Source organism: Salarias fasciatus, chromosome 5 (genome assembly GCF_902148845.1).
Source record: "Salarias fasciatus chromosome 5, fSalaFa1.1, whole genome shotgun sequence".
NCBI lineage: Eukaryota > Metazoa > Chordata > Actinopteri > Blenniiformes > Blenniidae > Salarias > Salarias fasciatus.
In genome coordinates, this window is record NC_043749.1 from 10,045,402 (window position 1) to 10,059,640 (window position 14,239).

At 40.0% G+C, this 14,239-nt stretch overlaps 1 protein-coding gene across 6 annotated transcripts in view; it reads right to left on the minus strand.

The window, feature by feature from the left end:
- LOC115388216 (arf-GAP with coiled-coil, ANK repeat and PH domain-containing protein 3-like) overlaps nt 1-14,239 on the minus strand; it is a 53,136-nt gene that overhangs the window by 13,868 nt on the left and 25,029 nt on the right. For all 6 annotated transcript variants that reach the window (XM_030091209.1, XM_030091207.1, XM_030091213.1 and 3 more), the window contains exons 3-10: nt 12,009-12,128; nt 11,469-11,522; nt 6,234-6,292; nt 4,946-5,129; nt 4,195-4,239; nt 3,966-4,061; nt 3,746-3,820; nt 2,735-2,746 (exon numbers count right to left, since the gene is read on the minus strand). In XM_030091209.1, the coding sequence (XP_029947069.1) occupies nt 2,735-2,746; nt 3,746-3,820; nt 3,966-4,061; nt 4,195-4,239; nt 4,946-5,129; nt 6,234-6,292; nt 11,469-11,522; nt 12,009-12,128 (645 nt within the window). The remainder of the gene's footprint in view (nt 1-2,734; nt 2,747-3,745; nt 3,821-3,965; nt 4,062-4,194; nt 4,240-4,945; nt 5,130-6,233; nt 6,293-11,468; nt 11,523-12,008; nt 12,129-14,239) is intronic.

The following is a 14,239-nucleotide window of genomic DNA, read 5'->3' on the forward strand; positions in this document are numbered from 1 at the left end:
ACATATTACAATTTCATAATAATTTAAACGAAAGTGCAAAATGTGAAATAATAACACAATGCACTTTAACTGTGTTTTGTAACAAGATAAATAAATAAAATGTTACTTTGAAACCAATACATTGTTTCCAATTCCTCAGCCAGGAACGTTCTAAATGACATCATCATCTAATCTGTACAGCTGCTCATTTGCATATCTCGGGAAAATTAGACGATGACGTCATTTAAAAATGATACATTGTTGCAAACGTTCAGTCAGGAACGTCTAAAGGATGTCATCATACAGCCAGAAGCAGCTGTTACAGAGATACAGACTTGAGAACTCTGGTCATTCAGAGGCAGGAAGTACAGACATCTACTGACATCCATCTATTTTGTTTTATTATTCTTTTACAGCTGCAGAAGTGCTATCTACAGTTACAAATCAAATTTGATTCGTGTCTTGTCTCATCACACAGCAACATTTGAAAAATTTAGATTGAGGTAGCATTTCCTGTTTGTAATTTATTTTAGGAAGTGCCCATTTATTTAATTCATATACATTCATTCATTCATTTCAATCATATACATTATTCAGTTTTATAATAATTGAAAATGCATCTTAAAGTTCCATTAAGAGGGGATTAAAATTCTTTCACATATCTAAACATGATTTTTAAAGTAACACAACTTTGCCTAGTAATTAGTTACTTTAAAAAATTGTAATTTAGTTCCTAACTCAGGTACTTTTTTGAAGAAGTAAGTCATAACTAATTGTTTTTTTAAAAGCAGCTTGCCCAATACTGGTAAGAACTGGGCCCTCATTAAGTTATGGAATATTTCAAAAGCAAAATAAAATAAATATATTCCCACAGTGTAGAGAGTTACTTTATTAATCCCAAACTAGGAAATTCTGGCATTGCAGCAGCATCAGTAGCAAGCAAACAAAAGTAAAAATATCTAAAAATATATAATATAAAATATGCAAATATGCAATATGTTAAAAATACGTAATATTTCGTAATAGAGTGTAAGGTTTAGTTTTTTTTTTATTATTTGTGAGTCCATCTAAGATATCTTGTCCTGGGCACCAATTTTATTACAAAATGCTTAGTAAAGACAATGTAGCTTCCTTGGTTTCTTCCTTCAACTTTAAAATATTGTACAGCCAAAGGTCGTAACAATGGAGGAGGGGGACCACTGAGACAACAGCTCCCCTGGGAGCCACAATGAAGTCCGGCACACATAAATGACTGCCACGAAAGAACAGAGAGAGGAGAAAGAAGGAGTGCGGGATCTGTGTAGGGGGACAGGCTGATATAAAGACAGGGAGGTGGACGTCCAAGGCAAACAAATCAAGAGTGAGGTGGAGCGGTGGACACAAAAAGGGGAAGCAAACTGGCAAATTGTGAAAGTAAAGAAAAAAAATATTGAAATACTTTTGAACTGATGACAGTGAACTTGTCTTTAACTTTTCTCAGGCACTTTTGTCACCATTGATCTATTTGAGAAGGAAACCTGCAAAAGTTATACATTAGCAAACAGTACACTGCTTCTTGTTGGCCTCACAACTCCTCAATTCTGTAATAAATCACACTCAAAGCACACTTTTTGGTAACCAGGAATTGATTTATCATATATTTCTGAATGTATCAGTTTTTCATAAGAACTGTTATAATTAAAGTATGACATGTATTATTTGGTAAAGACTGTTCTGTCATTGTTGTATTTCCTGCATTTGCAAACAGAAAAAAATGGCCTGAAAAAAATCAAGTGGACTAGGTTGGAAAGTCTGAAATAGCTCAGAGCAAAAATTTCCCCTTAATCTATTGATGAAGTGAGCCTTGTTTTTGGCTTATTATCTTCATTTTGAAAGCCTGAAAGAAACTTCTAAATACAAGCAGGACCGCCTCCTCCTATCTGACTTGTGTTGATATCATCCGGCACAGGATCGGCAACTGGTTTTGATTGTGATCTGACCAAGTCATTCTTTCTGTGTATCTTTTTATTTACAGTCGCCATCCTTCTGCTCTTTGCCGTCTTTTTTCACCCCATCACTTCCTCTCACATTCAGTCCTCTGCTGTGCCTCGTAATGCCATCTGTTGACACTGGTTTGAGCTGGCAGGGGAAGAGATGCGGGCTGGTTGAGGCTTCCACCACACAGTCAGACTGCTCCGAAGACCGCTGATATATTGACCTCTCCTGCTCTGTGATTATCTGGAGTTATAGACCCAAGCCAGTGGTGATGAGATTATCGTATTACCGTTTCTGAAGCGATGACTCACTTTATATGAGATCACTACTGTGACAAAGAATTGAATTTGTCCAAACTTGAAAATAAAAGTGTATTATGGTCACAACACATATAACAGATTCTTAAAAAATTGATTCATGAGATTAATGACAAGCAGTATGTTTGGACATGCAGTGATTTCCTTGTATGAGACATCAAAGGTGTGCTGACAGGCTAATATTTGCTCTTAATCACAGCCTTAATCACATGCTTGAATAACAATAAGGGCCATGTTGATTCACACCCACTGATGATTCCAAGGAAACACGCACACATGCACAAGCACACATGCACGCATTCACACAACACACACAAAGGCCTCTTGAACAGATTTATACAGTGTGGCACAGCACTAAAACGAGGACCTGTTGTTAGTATTTTGACCATGATGTGCCTCTGTCAATTGCACCTGGAAACCACTACTACTGCTGTATTTAATATGTTTCAAAAACAATAACTCACCTGCATCAGAGTCTGGAAGAGCAGGAACAAAGTCAAGAGAAGAGAAGGAGAAAAACTCATTAGCAAAACATCAGCAGTGTATTAATTAAGACAAACTAATTATTTGTTGTTGTGGTAATGGTGAAGTTGAACTTTCAGACCAAATGATCAAGATATGAGACATGATTTGCAAAGCATTTTCATACAATGGAACATACAGGGCTTTACACAAAGAAAACTGAGGAACAGACCTGTCCATAAAAAGATCAGCTTGACTTTTTAGCTGTAGCACCTTGTAAATAACATTATTTTTATTATTATTTATTCCATTAGTTGTGTTTGTTTGGAATAATCAGAAATGGAGACAGGTGGGAGCAAGGCTGGTCCCCACAGAAGCAAGGGTTACTGAAGGATCATTCGATCGGATACAAAACTGTTTGGCAGCATGCCTTCTCTTGGCAACTGAACTCATCAGGCAGGCAGAGAAACGGACACATTTTTGGCACGTCTGTGGCAACAGATGGATGAGTTTTAAGCATCTGTGCTCAAGTGGGTGGTAGGATTTTAAAAGAAGTGTGCTCCTTCAGCTGAGAGACCCACGGAGTGAATATGTGAAGCTCTGTCTTTGGGAACTGATTTTAAACTTTAGTCCTAAAAATCAATTCCACATCCAAGTTCAAGTTTCTTTTTTCCCTCAATATTTAGAATGAGGTCAACAGCTAAAAAAACTGTCAGGCTTCTTTGGAAATTTGGCTGACATGCTTCAACTGAAGTGACCGTGAATGGTAATGACAAAAAAAAAATGCTGATGGAAGAATCTTGCTGAACAGCTTCCACAGAAGTGTTATCTAACTCTGACAGGCACGATGTGGTTACGTGTGACACCTGCACTTTCAGATCTCTGACACGAGTTGAAGTCAAAGAGAGGAAACCAGAGAAAAGTACGACAACTATTAACATGGAAATAGTTTCTGAGTGTTACGTGATGGGTTGAATGCTATGACAGAGAATCGTAAGATGTCTGAGTCTCACTCTCTGCTGGATGAGGGCGTGTTTGTGCTCCAGCTCCCGCTTCTCCATGGCCGAGTCGATGACCAGCTGATCCAGCTGCAGGAGACGGAGGGCAAAAGAAACTGAGTATAGATAAATGATGCAGCAAATAAAATAATGACATGCACGGCGAAGCTAACAGAGAAAGAAATCCAGTTCTGTCATTTCAGTTCATGCGAGAATTTTGTTTGCTTTCTCTTGCCTGTGCAGCCAGTTTCTTCATGTAGGGGTCAATTTCATCCAAGATGTTAAAGCCTTGTTGGAATAAAGTGTACTGGGCTCGCATGAAGGACAGCATCTGCACAGATGAAACCAGGAGAAAATCCTGTGATGTAACTGCACCTAATCACCAACCAAACACACTTTCCAGGGAGGGACACATGTAAAATGTCTGAATGCTGAAGTTCATGCGACTATAAAGAGTTACTCACTGCATCCAGGATTTCAAACTTCTTCTTGGCCTGAAGCACATTTATCTGGAAAAAAGCGGGAGAGGTAGTTTTAGATTTTAAGAGACAAACAGGAGTTATTTACTGGTTCAATGGTTTTAGAGATGTCAAAGTAACACAGTAGTCCATCATTACTGCACTCAGAAACACATCAGGTATGTCTACTTTATCTGACGATGTTTTACTTTTAATCATTACTTTTCAACACAAATATTTGTGGGTTTTTCTGAATGCAGTTCAGAGTGACAGTGAAAGGACCAAAGCAGCTGACAGAAACAATTATTCAGATTAAAGCTGCATAAGTTGAGGAATTTAAGCAGGATGAAAAGAAAAATAACAGAAAAACATATATAAATCAAAGTTTAAAATGGAATTTATAGTGTTATACATAAAATCTATCCAGGTTTTGGCTGTTGACAGAAAAAAAATGTTTGGATATTGATTAAAAAATGATGAAAGAGGTTGAAACATCCCCTCTTAAAAAAAAAACAGCATTGCAATAACAATGGTTTTAATGTATTTACACATCAAAACATGTATGAACCCTACACTTCTGCCAAAGTGGAATTTATTCATTCTATTATTATCGTTTTTGGTTTGTTTCAGATTCTTTTTCTTTCTTCAAACATCCTTGTTCTTAAATGAGCATTGTGGGTCTAAATAGCAGCTGGGTGTCAGTGCCACCTACTGGAGAAACCCGGTACTACACCATGTAAAGGTTTGATCCTCTCACCTGAAGCACATAATCCAGAGCCAGATGTCTGAAGGCTTTACGGCTGAGGATGAGGGCCTGCGTTGCCTCCTCGGCCTCGTGCACTTTGTTCCTGGGCGCCTGTGCGTTTTTCACCTGAGCCAGCTCCATGTCCTCGCGCACCCGGTCGAACTGCTTCTTGGTGTCCTTGAACTTACGGACGTCCCTGATGGAGACGGGGCGAGGCAGACGACAAGGTTGCAGTGTCTCATTCGTGTCACTTCAGCTGAACCACAGAAGCATTTAGGTCTCTTAGAATTAAATTTAAAAGAGATTTATCATTGACAAATTCCTAAATGGCCCATGTAAATTTTATGACCATTTTTTCCCCAGGCTAGCTGCTCATGACGCAATTATTATAAATTATAAACGTTATACATGCTATGGTATTTAACTGTAAAAAAATCTCTCACATCCTAAAATGAACATATTATGTTTTTTTGTTTTGTTTTTTGCATCACTCAATAGTTGCTCACAAAAAGGCTATTAAATCTTAATTTCATCTATTAAATATTGCATTTCCACTGCTTTAGCAGCTCCCAAGGGGCTTTACATTGTTAATGATGTACACCCACCCACACTGTAGGTGCCATGCGATCCATTTATGAGGAGAAATTTGGGGTTTGGCATCTTGCTTCAGGAAACTTCAATATATGAACAGAGGGAACTGAGCCACAGCCATTCCACTGTGAATCCGAAATGTGAGTTTTCTGAACATGCATGCCACTTAAATGCATTCAATACGTCAATTTTATAATTTTTGAAATTTATATTGTTTTTTTTTGTTTGTTCTTTTTTTGCTTCCGTTCCTTGTTAATTGCATCATGATACACACTCACTACTCTATCACGTCTACATATTGTCATTTGCCCATGTGGGAGGTATCTCAAGGTCATTGAACTGAGATATAATATATCACTAAAAGTCCACTTGACCTTATTTAACTGCTTTGAGAAACAATCGCATATCTTTTTAGAAAAAGGATGAAGCAGCAGAAACCAACATTTTATTTTATTTCATACAAACTGACACATTTTAAATCTTTTTTGTAAACCTTTTAGCCAATAAAAACTAATGGAAATATTTTGATATTCCATAAGCTCTGGTACATTTTCTTTTCTGTTTCAATTTGGAGGTGATAATTATCACAATAAAAATGTGGAAAAAGTGCTAAAACTGTGAAATTTATAATACTATAATAATTCTTTAGATGGACCATTATAATTAGTAAACTCAGTTATTTCACCCTGAAAGACGACAATCGACTCACTCTTTAATGAAGGTGTGCAGCTGCTGTTTGATGGATCTCTGGGCCTGGTCAAACAAAATCTGAGGGACAACAGAGAAAGAGAGAGAGAGGAGGAAACACAAGTTAAAATCTGAACCACAGAGAAAAGTAGGTGAGTTATTGCTCGAAAAGTGACGAGAACGTTACACCTGGCAGCCTGCAGCTGCTCCATGTCGCCACAAGGTGGCATTAGAAGCTCTTTCTTGCTGTGACTGAAGCGCTTGATGCCACAGGCAGAGCAAGGAGTAAAACATGAGGATGACAAACGCACATGTGCACACACCCAGCTGCTGCCTCAACACATTTTTGGCCTTATAGGATCCCACATTTCTCTTCCTGTTGCTTTTTAAGATTCCCACTCCTCCTCTTCCTCCTCCCGCTGCTGCTTTGTTTTCTCTCTCTCCGTCCCTCGGCATGTTCCCTCTCATTGCTTGCAAAACTCATCAGTTCATCTGGAATAGGTTTCATTCCTTCATTTTTTTTTTCTGACATCTATAATGAATACACAGTGCCTGCTGCCGAGCGGATCATCCATCTATATTAGGGGAGGCACGCCTCATTGATTTATCCAGCTGCACGGCCAACAACACACACAAGTATACACAAACACACGCAAGCGCAACACGCACACCCACACGAGGACATGAGACAATTGCTTTTGGCAGCTTGTGGATTAAAACTTCCTATAGCAATCTCTAGTTTATAAACATACACATTGAGGATTAAGGGCTTAGTTTAGGTTTAAGCCTTCGTCCACATGACGTCCTGCAGACTGATGACACTGGCAGGTCGGCTCACGGCTCCAGATTTCCTGACTGATGCAGACGTCCATGAAGTTAAACTAAATGCCAGTCTAACTCAGTGTGGGGACGTGGAGCGCCTTCAAACGCGTCCGTACACTTGCAGCTACTTGGAATGTAATGTAGTGTTTAGGCGAGGCGGCGGAGACTTCAGTGAAACTCAACATATACACTCACTTTTATCATTATGCATCTAACTTTGATTAAGTAAAATGAAAAAAATTAATGACTTGACATTTTCTCTCTTGAAAGGTTTTTTTTTTATCAAGAAAAGTAACGTGTAAAACTCAGTATTGCAATAATAGAGGAGCATTAATAATGTTAAAATAGCATTAAAAGGTAAGATGCACATGTCAACTGAAGCCAGCTGTCCTCTCTTTTCAATAAAATACACAAACCACACATGATCTGGATATTTCTTTCTTTCATCTTCTTTCTGAGTGGACTCATGGAACTTATGGGAGTAGTTCTTGATCCTTGTCACGATCTATTGGATTGCGACCAGTTGTAGGAAGGAAAACAGTTTGTTCCACAAAGTCACCGAAAGTTGAAAGTTATTTTCCCCCTGAGCTGAATCTGTTAGCGTACTGTGCTCCTCCTGTGCTCATGACACAAGCGCGATTTATACGAACCTGCTGACAGACGGAGAAACAAAAACATAACGTGCACAAAAAATAAAATATACTGTGTGTCACAGTTATGATAAAGCAAACCAGCCTGTTTTGAGACTGTGGACAATTAGTGTTGTGAAATGTGGAGGTTTGTGGTGTAACCTCACCACTTTTGCAGGAAAGAATTAAATCCTTGAATTAATCTTTATTAGATCCATTAGATATTTGACAAACATGGAAACCAATCCAAAGGTTCCACCCAAACCTGCTATTCATTACTGCACTCAGCCTGACCAAACCAAACGTGCACAGTGTGCACACTTTCCCAGCGTCGCCGGATTTAATTGCAAAGAGTCTCTGCATCTAAAAGCTCTTACAGCTCTACTCTACACTACATTTGTATGATAAGGAAGTGAACAAAAAGCAGCAGAAAAAGGAAAACTTGACAAACTTTTCAAGATAATTCTTTAGAAACACTTGCTAACATCCAATCTGATGCGATTCCTCATCTTTTAAGACTTGGCGGGATTTATATATGTTTGAAAGTAAACACGATGGTTTATGGTACGATTTCGTGGGAGATTCTTTTCTCCATTTCAAGTGCCTTCCTATCTTGTCTCACTCTTGCTGAAAAGCTACAGAAACAGGCAGCAGTGGGTGGTCGAACACAGACGAGATATTCTTTCACTTTGTCTGTCCCTTCCTCCATTTCTCCATTCGTACTGACCGCCAGACGAGCTCCTAGTGTAACTACTGGGTGTTGGAGTGAAGGACGAGGAGACCTCTGGTGATGTGATGTATTGGATGGATGGATGGATGGATGGATGGGCGGAGAGGCTGTAGAAGGGTCAAAAACCAGGTGGTGGCACAAGCCAACAAAACCAACCCGACTAAAGCTGTGTCGCGTGAAGCTGTTCTCGAAGAGCGGAGCAATCTGATAAGACTGACCATTGAAAAACAACATGTCAGGATAAATAGAGAGAAAGGAGAAAACTCGCATGTGTGCTTTGCGGTTGATGGATTCCGTGTCGTGCGCTGCGCTTTGATCAGATCTGAAAAGGTCGTTGTTAAGCAGGATGTAAGTTAGTGGAACGGAAGGGTCGGGGAGGAAGGACATTAATGAAAATGACAGGGAACGATCAAGAAAAATTACTTCACGATCCACTTTTTTTTTTTTTTTTTTGAACCATACTCACTGTTCTACGGTATTCACTCGTGCTTGCGTCCAACAGAGAGGCTTACTGAGAATACTGCTGTATCTACCCGACCAAAATTCTCCTTAAAAACCCTTCAGACAAGGTCTCGGCTGCAGTGGACAACAGTAAATCATGGCGATGCACGTACACAAGGCCTGAATTTGAATTAATGAAACAAAGACAGGAAGTCATTGGAAGAAAAGGGGAAGATAAGATGGTATGATGCGATGTAAATGCATTACAAAGAGCAAAGTGTGCTTGCTGAAAGTCACTGGCATACCTGCAGCGTGACAAAATGGACTGAACACAGCACACCGTTCATACTGGAAACTAGTTTTGCACCTTTGCTGGTGGCGTGTCCGTCTTCACTGCACCTGCTATGTGCTTATGAGATGGCTTCATGCTCATGTGACTATAAAGAATAGGTGGGTTTTCTCTCACCCTCAGATAACTGTTGCTGTTTTTGGCACCATATAAATAAAATTGAAATTTATAGAGGATGACAACGACAGCAGGACTTTAAAAACAACTGAACAGAGCTACGTTAATGCACAGTTGATAGTCTGACAGACTGGTTTTCATAGTGCAGGGCACCTGTGAACCTCTGGGGAGGCAGAGCAGCAGGAAAAATACATCTGGGGGTCAGAAATCATGATGTCCCCACAATGAATTTTCACCTCTTAAAAAAAAAAAAACAACTGCTATTTTCCCAAAACACACATTTTAGAACTGAATAGAAATAAACTGAAATTGTAAAATATATTTCATAGTTTTAACCAGTGTGAGCTATGTGAAAAGATTTACTGTGTATTCCAAACTAAAGTACATCACTAGAACAAGAGTAATAATAAAGGGGGTACATCAACCCTTTGAAAATCCTTAATAGAAATTATTTTACAATCCGGCAAAAAAAGAAGGAAAAAAAGCAAATTAATATAACTTCGACGAGACTTTAATGTTCACAAGTCTTTGTAAGTTTGTTGAGATGTTCGCGTCAAAACCTTTTTTAGAGGTCATACTGAATCTCCTAATGAACTGACACAAAGCAGTGATTCTAAAGTCTTCTGAACGAGGGAATGGATGACTGGCGGCCCACAGGCAGCCCCCTTCCCTCATTCTCATTCCGTCTGACCTGTGAGTTGCGAATTTAAGAAAAAAAAAAATCAATAAAACCACAGGTTTTCCAGTGGATCACAATAGGAATGTATTCTCACAAACTTTAGAAATAGTTTATTTCTAATATAATTTACAAACATAAAGCTAACTGTTTAATACTCTTGGGGCACCAAATCTCACGAAAAGAAAATATTTGTTATTTGTAATTTCAATCACAACCCTCTCAACAATAGGAGTTGCTCATCTCTGGTCCATCCATCCATCCATCCATCTTTGATACAACTTAATCCTGTGCAGGGTCGCTGGGGCGAATCCCAGCTAACCATGGGTGTAAGAGCAGGTCAGCTGTCCATCACAGGGCAGACCTTGCCTGGTCTGCAGGTTTATTTTAGCAGACCTGTGGTGTGTGTGGAATCGTTACTGAACCTGTGAATGTCTCAAACACGCCACACTGACCTGGCTACAATCACACACCATACTTCTTGGAAATGATGAAACGCATATGACGGTAAAGGTGAATAACTTCCTCAACAAAAGATAATATCTTTATCTGATGAAATTCAAAATTTAATTTTGGGCTTTCCAAATTGTTTCAACATCTCATCGCCAGCGGCTGACTTTCGAATCACACTTAGTCATGAGGAAAAATTACTGTGAAGTCATGTGGGTAAAACGTGTGTGTGTGTGTGTGTGTGTGTGTGTGTGTGTGTGTGTGTGTGTGTGTGTGTGTGTGTGGTGAATATTTGCGCATTATAGCTGCTGAATGCATCTGGTCAAACATGTGGTTTGAATCAGACATGCATGTTTGTGTTGGCCAGCATGGACAAATTCACCGTCAGACAGTGACGTCACAGTTAGCGTGTGTGTGTGTGTGTGTGTGTGTGTGTGTGTGTGTGTGTGTGTGTGTGTGTGTGTGTGTGTGTGTGTGTGCGCGCGTGTGTGTGTGTGTGTGTGTGAGTTAGAGAGAGATAATTGACTCGGGGGGACTGGATGCCTGAAGGATGTTAACATGCCAGGAAGACCTGGGCGTGTCCAAACCTTGCTCTAAGTTGTCTCTCGCTTGTGGCTAAATCTGTGTGTGTGTGTGTGTGTGTGTGTGTGTGTGTGTGTGTGCTTGTACAGCTATATGTTGTGAGGACGTTTTGTGAGGACAGTGGGTTTTTAACCTTACAAGTGAGGACAATTTCTTGAAAGTGAGGACATTTTTGCCGGCCCTCACTATTCGACAGACATTTTTTTGGCCTTTTTGAGGGTTAAGACTTGATTTTTGGTTTAGGGTTACAATTAGGTGTAGGTTAAGTTTAGGGTATGGGTTAGGGTTAGGCATTAATTTTTGATGGTTAGGGTTAGGGTAAGGGGCTAGGAAATGCATTATGTTAATGAGTGTCCTCACAACGATATAAATACAAATGTGTGTGTGTATGTGTGTGTGTGTGTGTGTGTGTGTGTGTGTGTGTGTGTGTGTGTGTGTGTGTGTGAGTAAAAGTGTCTTACTGTTTGGTAGTTGACAATCTCCTGGAGGCTTTCTCCACACTTTTCAAGGCATTCCTGCAAGTTGACGACACATAAAAACAGACAAAACGCTTAAGCTGTAATCTTACTTTTTATTTTAAAACTACCTTTCAGTACTTTTCATAGAATACCTCAAACCTTGATTCATATTTGCATAAAACAGCTTCAAGACTACACAGTGGTAGAATAAAGTTTCAGTGCTGCGCAGCCCCACTAAAGAGGTGACACACATTCTGCCTGGACTGTTTGAAGAAAAAAAAAAAAACCCTCACAGTAGGTTTCAGATGTCCATGTAAACTGGCGTGCCTGCATGTGGTCACTCCTCTCATGCTTACGGCAGCTGTACGCCCGAGTCTGGACGGCACTGTTTACACTGCTTTACTGTTACTATTCATGTGGGGAATCGCTGGAATGTCCTCGCAATGATGGCTGATTTATTGAGAAGCTGCTTTCGAGACATTCCTCTGTAGATCACACTTGGACTTCGAGCTCGGTTTTGAGGTCACTGCTGCGTCTACTTACCGATATCATCTCCTCTTTCTTGCATTGGTGGGACAGGTCTTTGATGCCGTTAACGAAGAGCTTGTTGGCGCTGACGTAGGCCCGGCCCGCCTCAATCATCCCACTGCACAGCTTCACAAGCTAATGGGGCGCATAAAAGAACATCAGTTCTAATACCCAGCAGGAAGGCAGGCTATTTAAAGAGCCACATGTTGTTATGTAATGCGATGTAAGTTTATTAATAGAAACAGTGAGGATGCAAATCAAACAAAGCTGAAAAGAACTGAGACACGAAAACACAACGAGAGGACATTTCAAATTTAGTATAATCCTCCTGTCTCTGTTGAGGCCAGAACAGGAGACAACAACACTGCAATAAGAAGCGAGTATGAAGAGAAGGCAGAAAGAGGTTCAAATGAACAGATTCAAGAAATGTGGCACAGTTTTCCCTGCTTAATATCACAGCTGCTTCTATAGATTATTCTCTGACTGTAAACTGAGATTCCAAACATCTAAAAATAAAAAAACTTGATTGCTGTGACACCACCAGCAGGTGGAGAGTTGTGTGGCTACAAATTTAGTCAAGTCCTACTGACACTGAAGTAGAAAATACATTTGTTGCAAGACTGCATTGGATCTAAAAGGTGTGCAATGAAATTCCTTCAAGATGACCCGAATATACTGTTATTCAACAACACATGGAAATCTGTAAAATTCACACAAAAACCCCATTTCCTTATTAAAAACCATACAAAAGAAAAAAAAATTATAAAATTACATAAAAGGTTCACAATTCCAGCTATTCTTAAATGCCATTTAAGAGAAGCGATGCAGACGGTGCTACAGCAATTTGCCAAGCATGAACGTTCATAACTACCACGGTAGAACCTTGTGGGGGGAGAGCACACTTCTACCTGGCAGTGCTATCTTGGTCTTTGTTTGGTTGAAAGGATGAAAGCTGCACTTTGACCCGTGCCGCTGTGGATTTACCCCCGCGACACAAAGCACGCCCTCATTACTAATCCCCTCAGAGTGCGAACAGCAGAATCTGCTATTAGCTGCAGCCACGGCAGATGCCTGCTCACACCTGCCTGCATGCTTATTATTTATTTCATTGTATTTTCCGGAGGTGCTGAATTCTTCAAATATTGCAGCTAATTTACTAAAAAAAAAAAAAAAATCTATATAAGCAAGTAATGTTCATATCACACCAAATGATCTTGGCCTGAAAGCTTATTGGTGTTAAAAATAGGATGGCCAAAGTGAATCAACCAAATCTCAATTGACATGGAAGAGAAGGGTGAGACTTGCTGGTTGTGATCAGACACAGTCATGTCAGAGGCAATGTTTCATTGCAAATTGTACGACTGTGAACATATCTCTCCAAATGCATCCAGCTCACACTCATGGCGGGCATGCTTTTAAACACCGCATGAAGGGGTGACCACTCCACTTCCCCACTTTAGGGGAAATATGATAACCTACAGAGTGGCGCACTATCATTATCACTGCAATAACGCAGCTGTGTGCACCACAGAGTGAGAACATGTGCGTCTGTTTGTGAGGGCTGTGCATAAGAGAGAGTGCAGCAAACCTTTAATTATCTCATTTGGTGCAGGAGTTCCCAAGCTTGTGGGTATGTGAATGTGGTTTACAGGGAGTGCTTTTCTCTGTACAGGCCGATAAACACACAATCAGCGTGAACATTGAAACGATGAGCTGAATGTAAAGTTTGCACCATCTGTAGCTCTCTGTCTGCATGATATTGATTAAAGGGTTTATATTCATGTGTAATTGATGGACTTTATTCTGAATTCAGAGTAAAATCCAGCGATACTGAATGATGCTGCTGGATCATCTAACGCCACAGCGAATCTAAACTAATCGTGTGTTGGCTGAGGGATTGAACATGAACACTAGAACCTCAACACATGTCTGGATTTCTTAATAAATGAGGTGGAAGAACAACAGGGGTCCACTTGATGCCAAAACGCCACATCTGGCAGCAGATGACAGGCCTTGCTGCGTTAATTGGCCGAAGCATTGAAAGTGTCACGCAGTGTCTCTGCAGGGCATGGAGATGCAATATTTACATTAATGACGTAACCCCCCCCCCCCCCCCCCCCCACCCAGATTAGTGGGTCACACAGAAGACGTTCGGAAGCACATTCAAAAACTTTTGATGCATGAAAAAAATATATAAATTTCAATACTCTTGTCAGCCATTTTTGTTTGAAGATGATATTTGATTG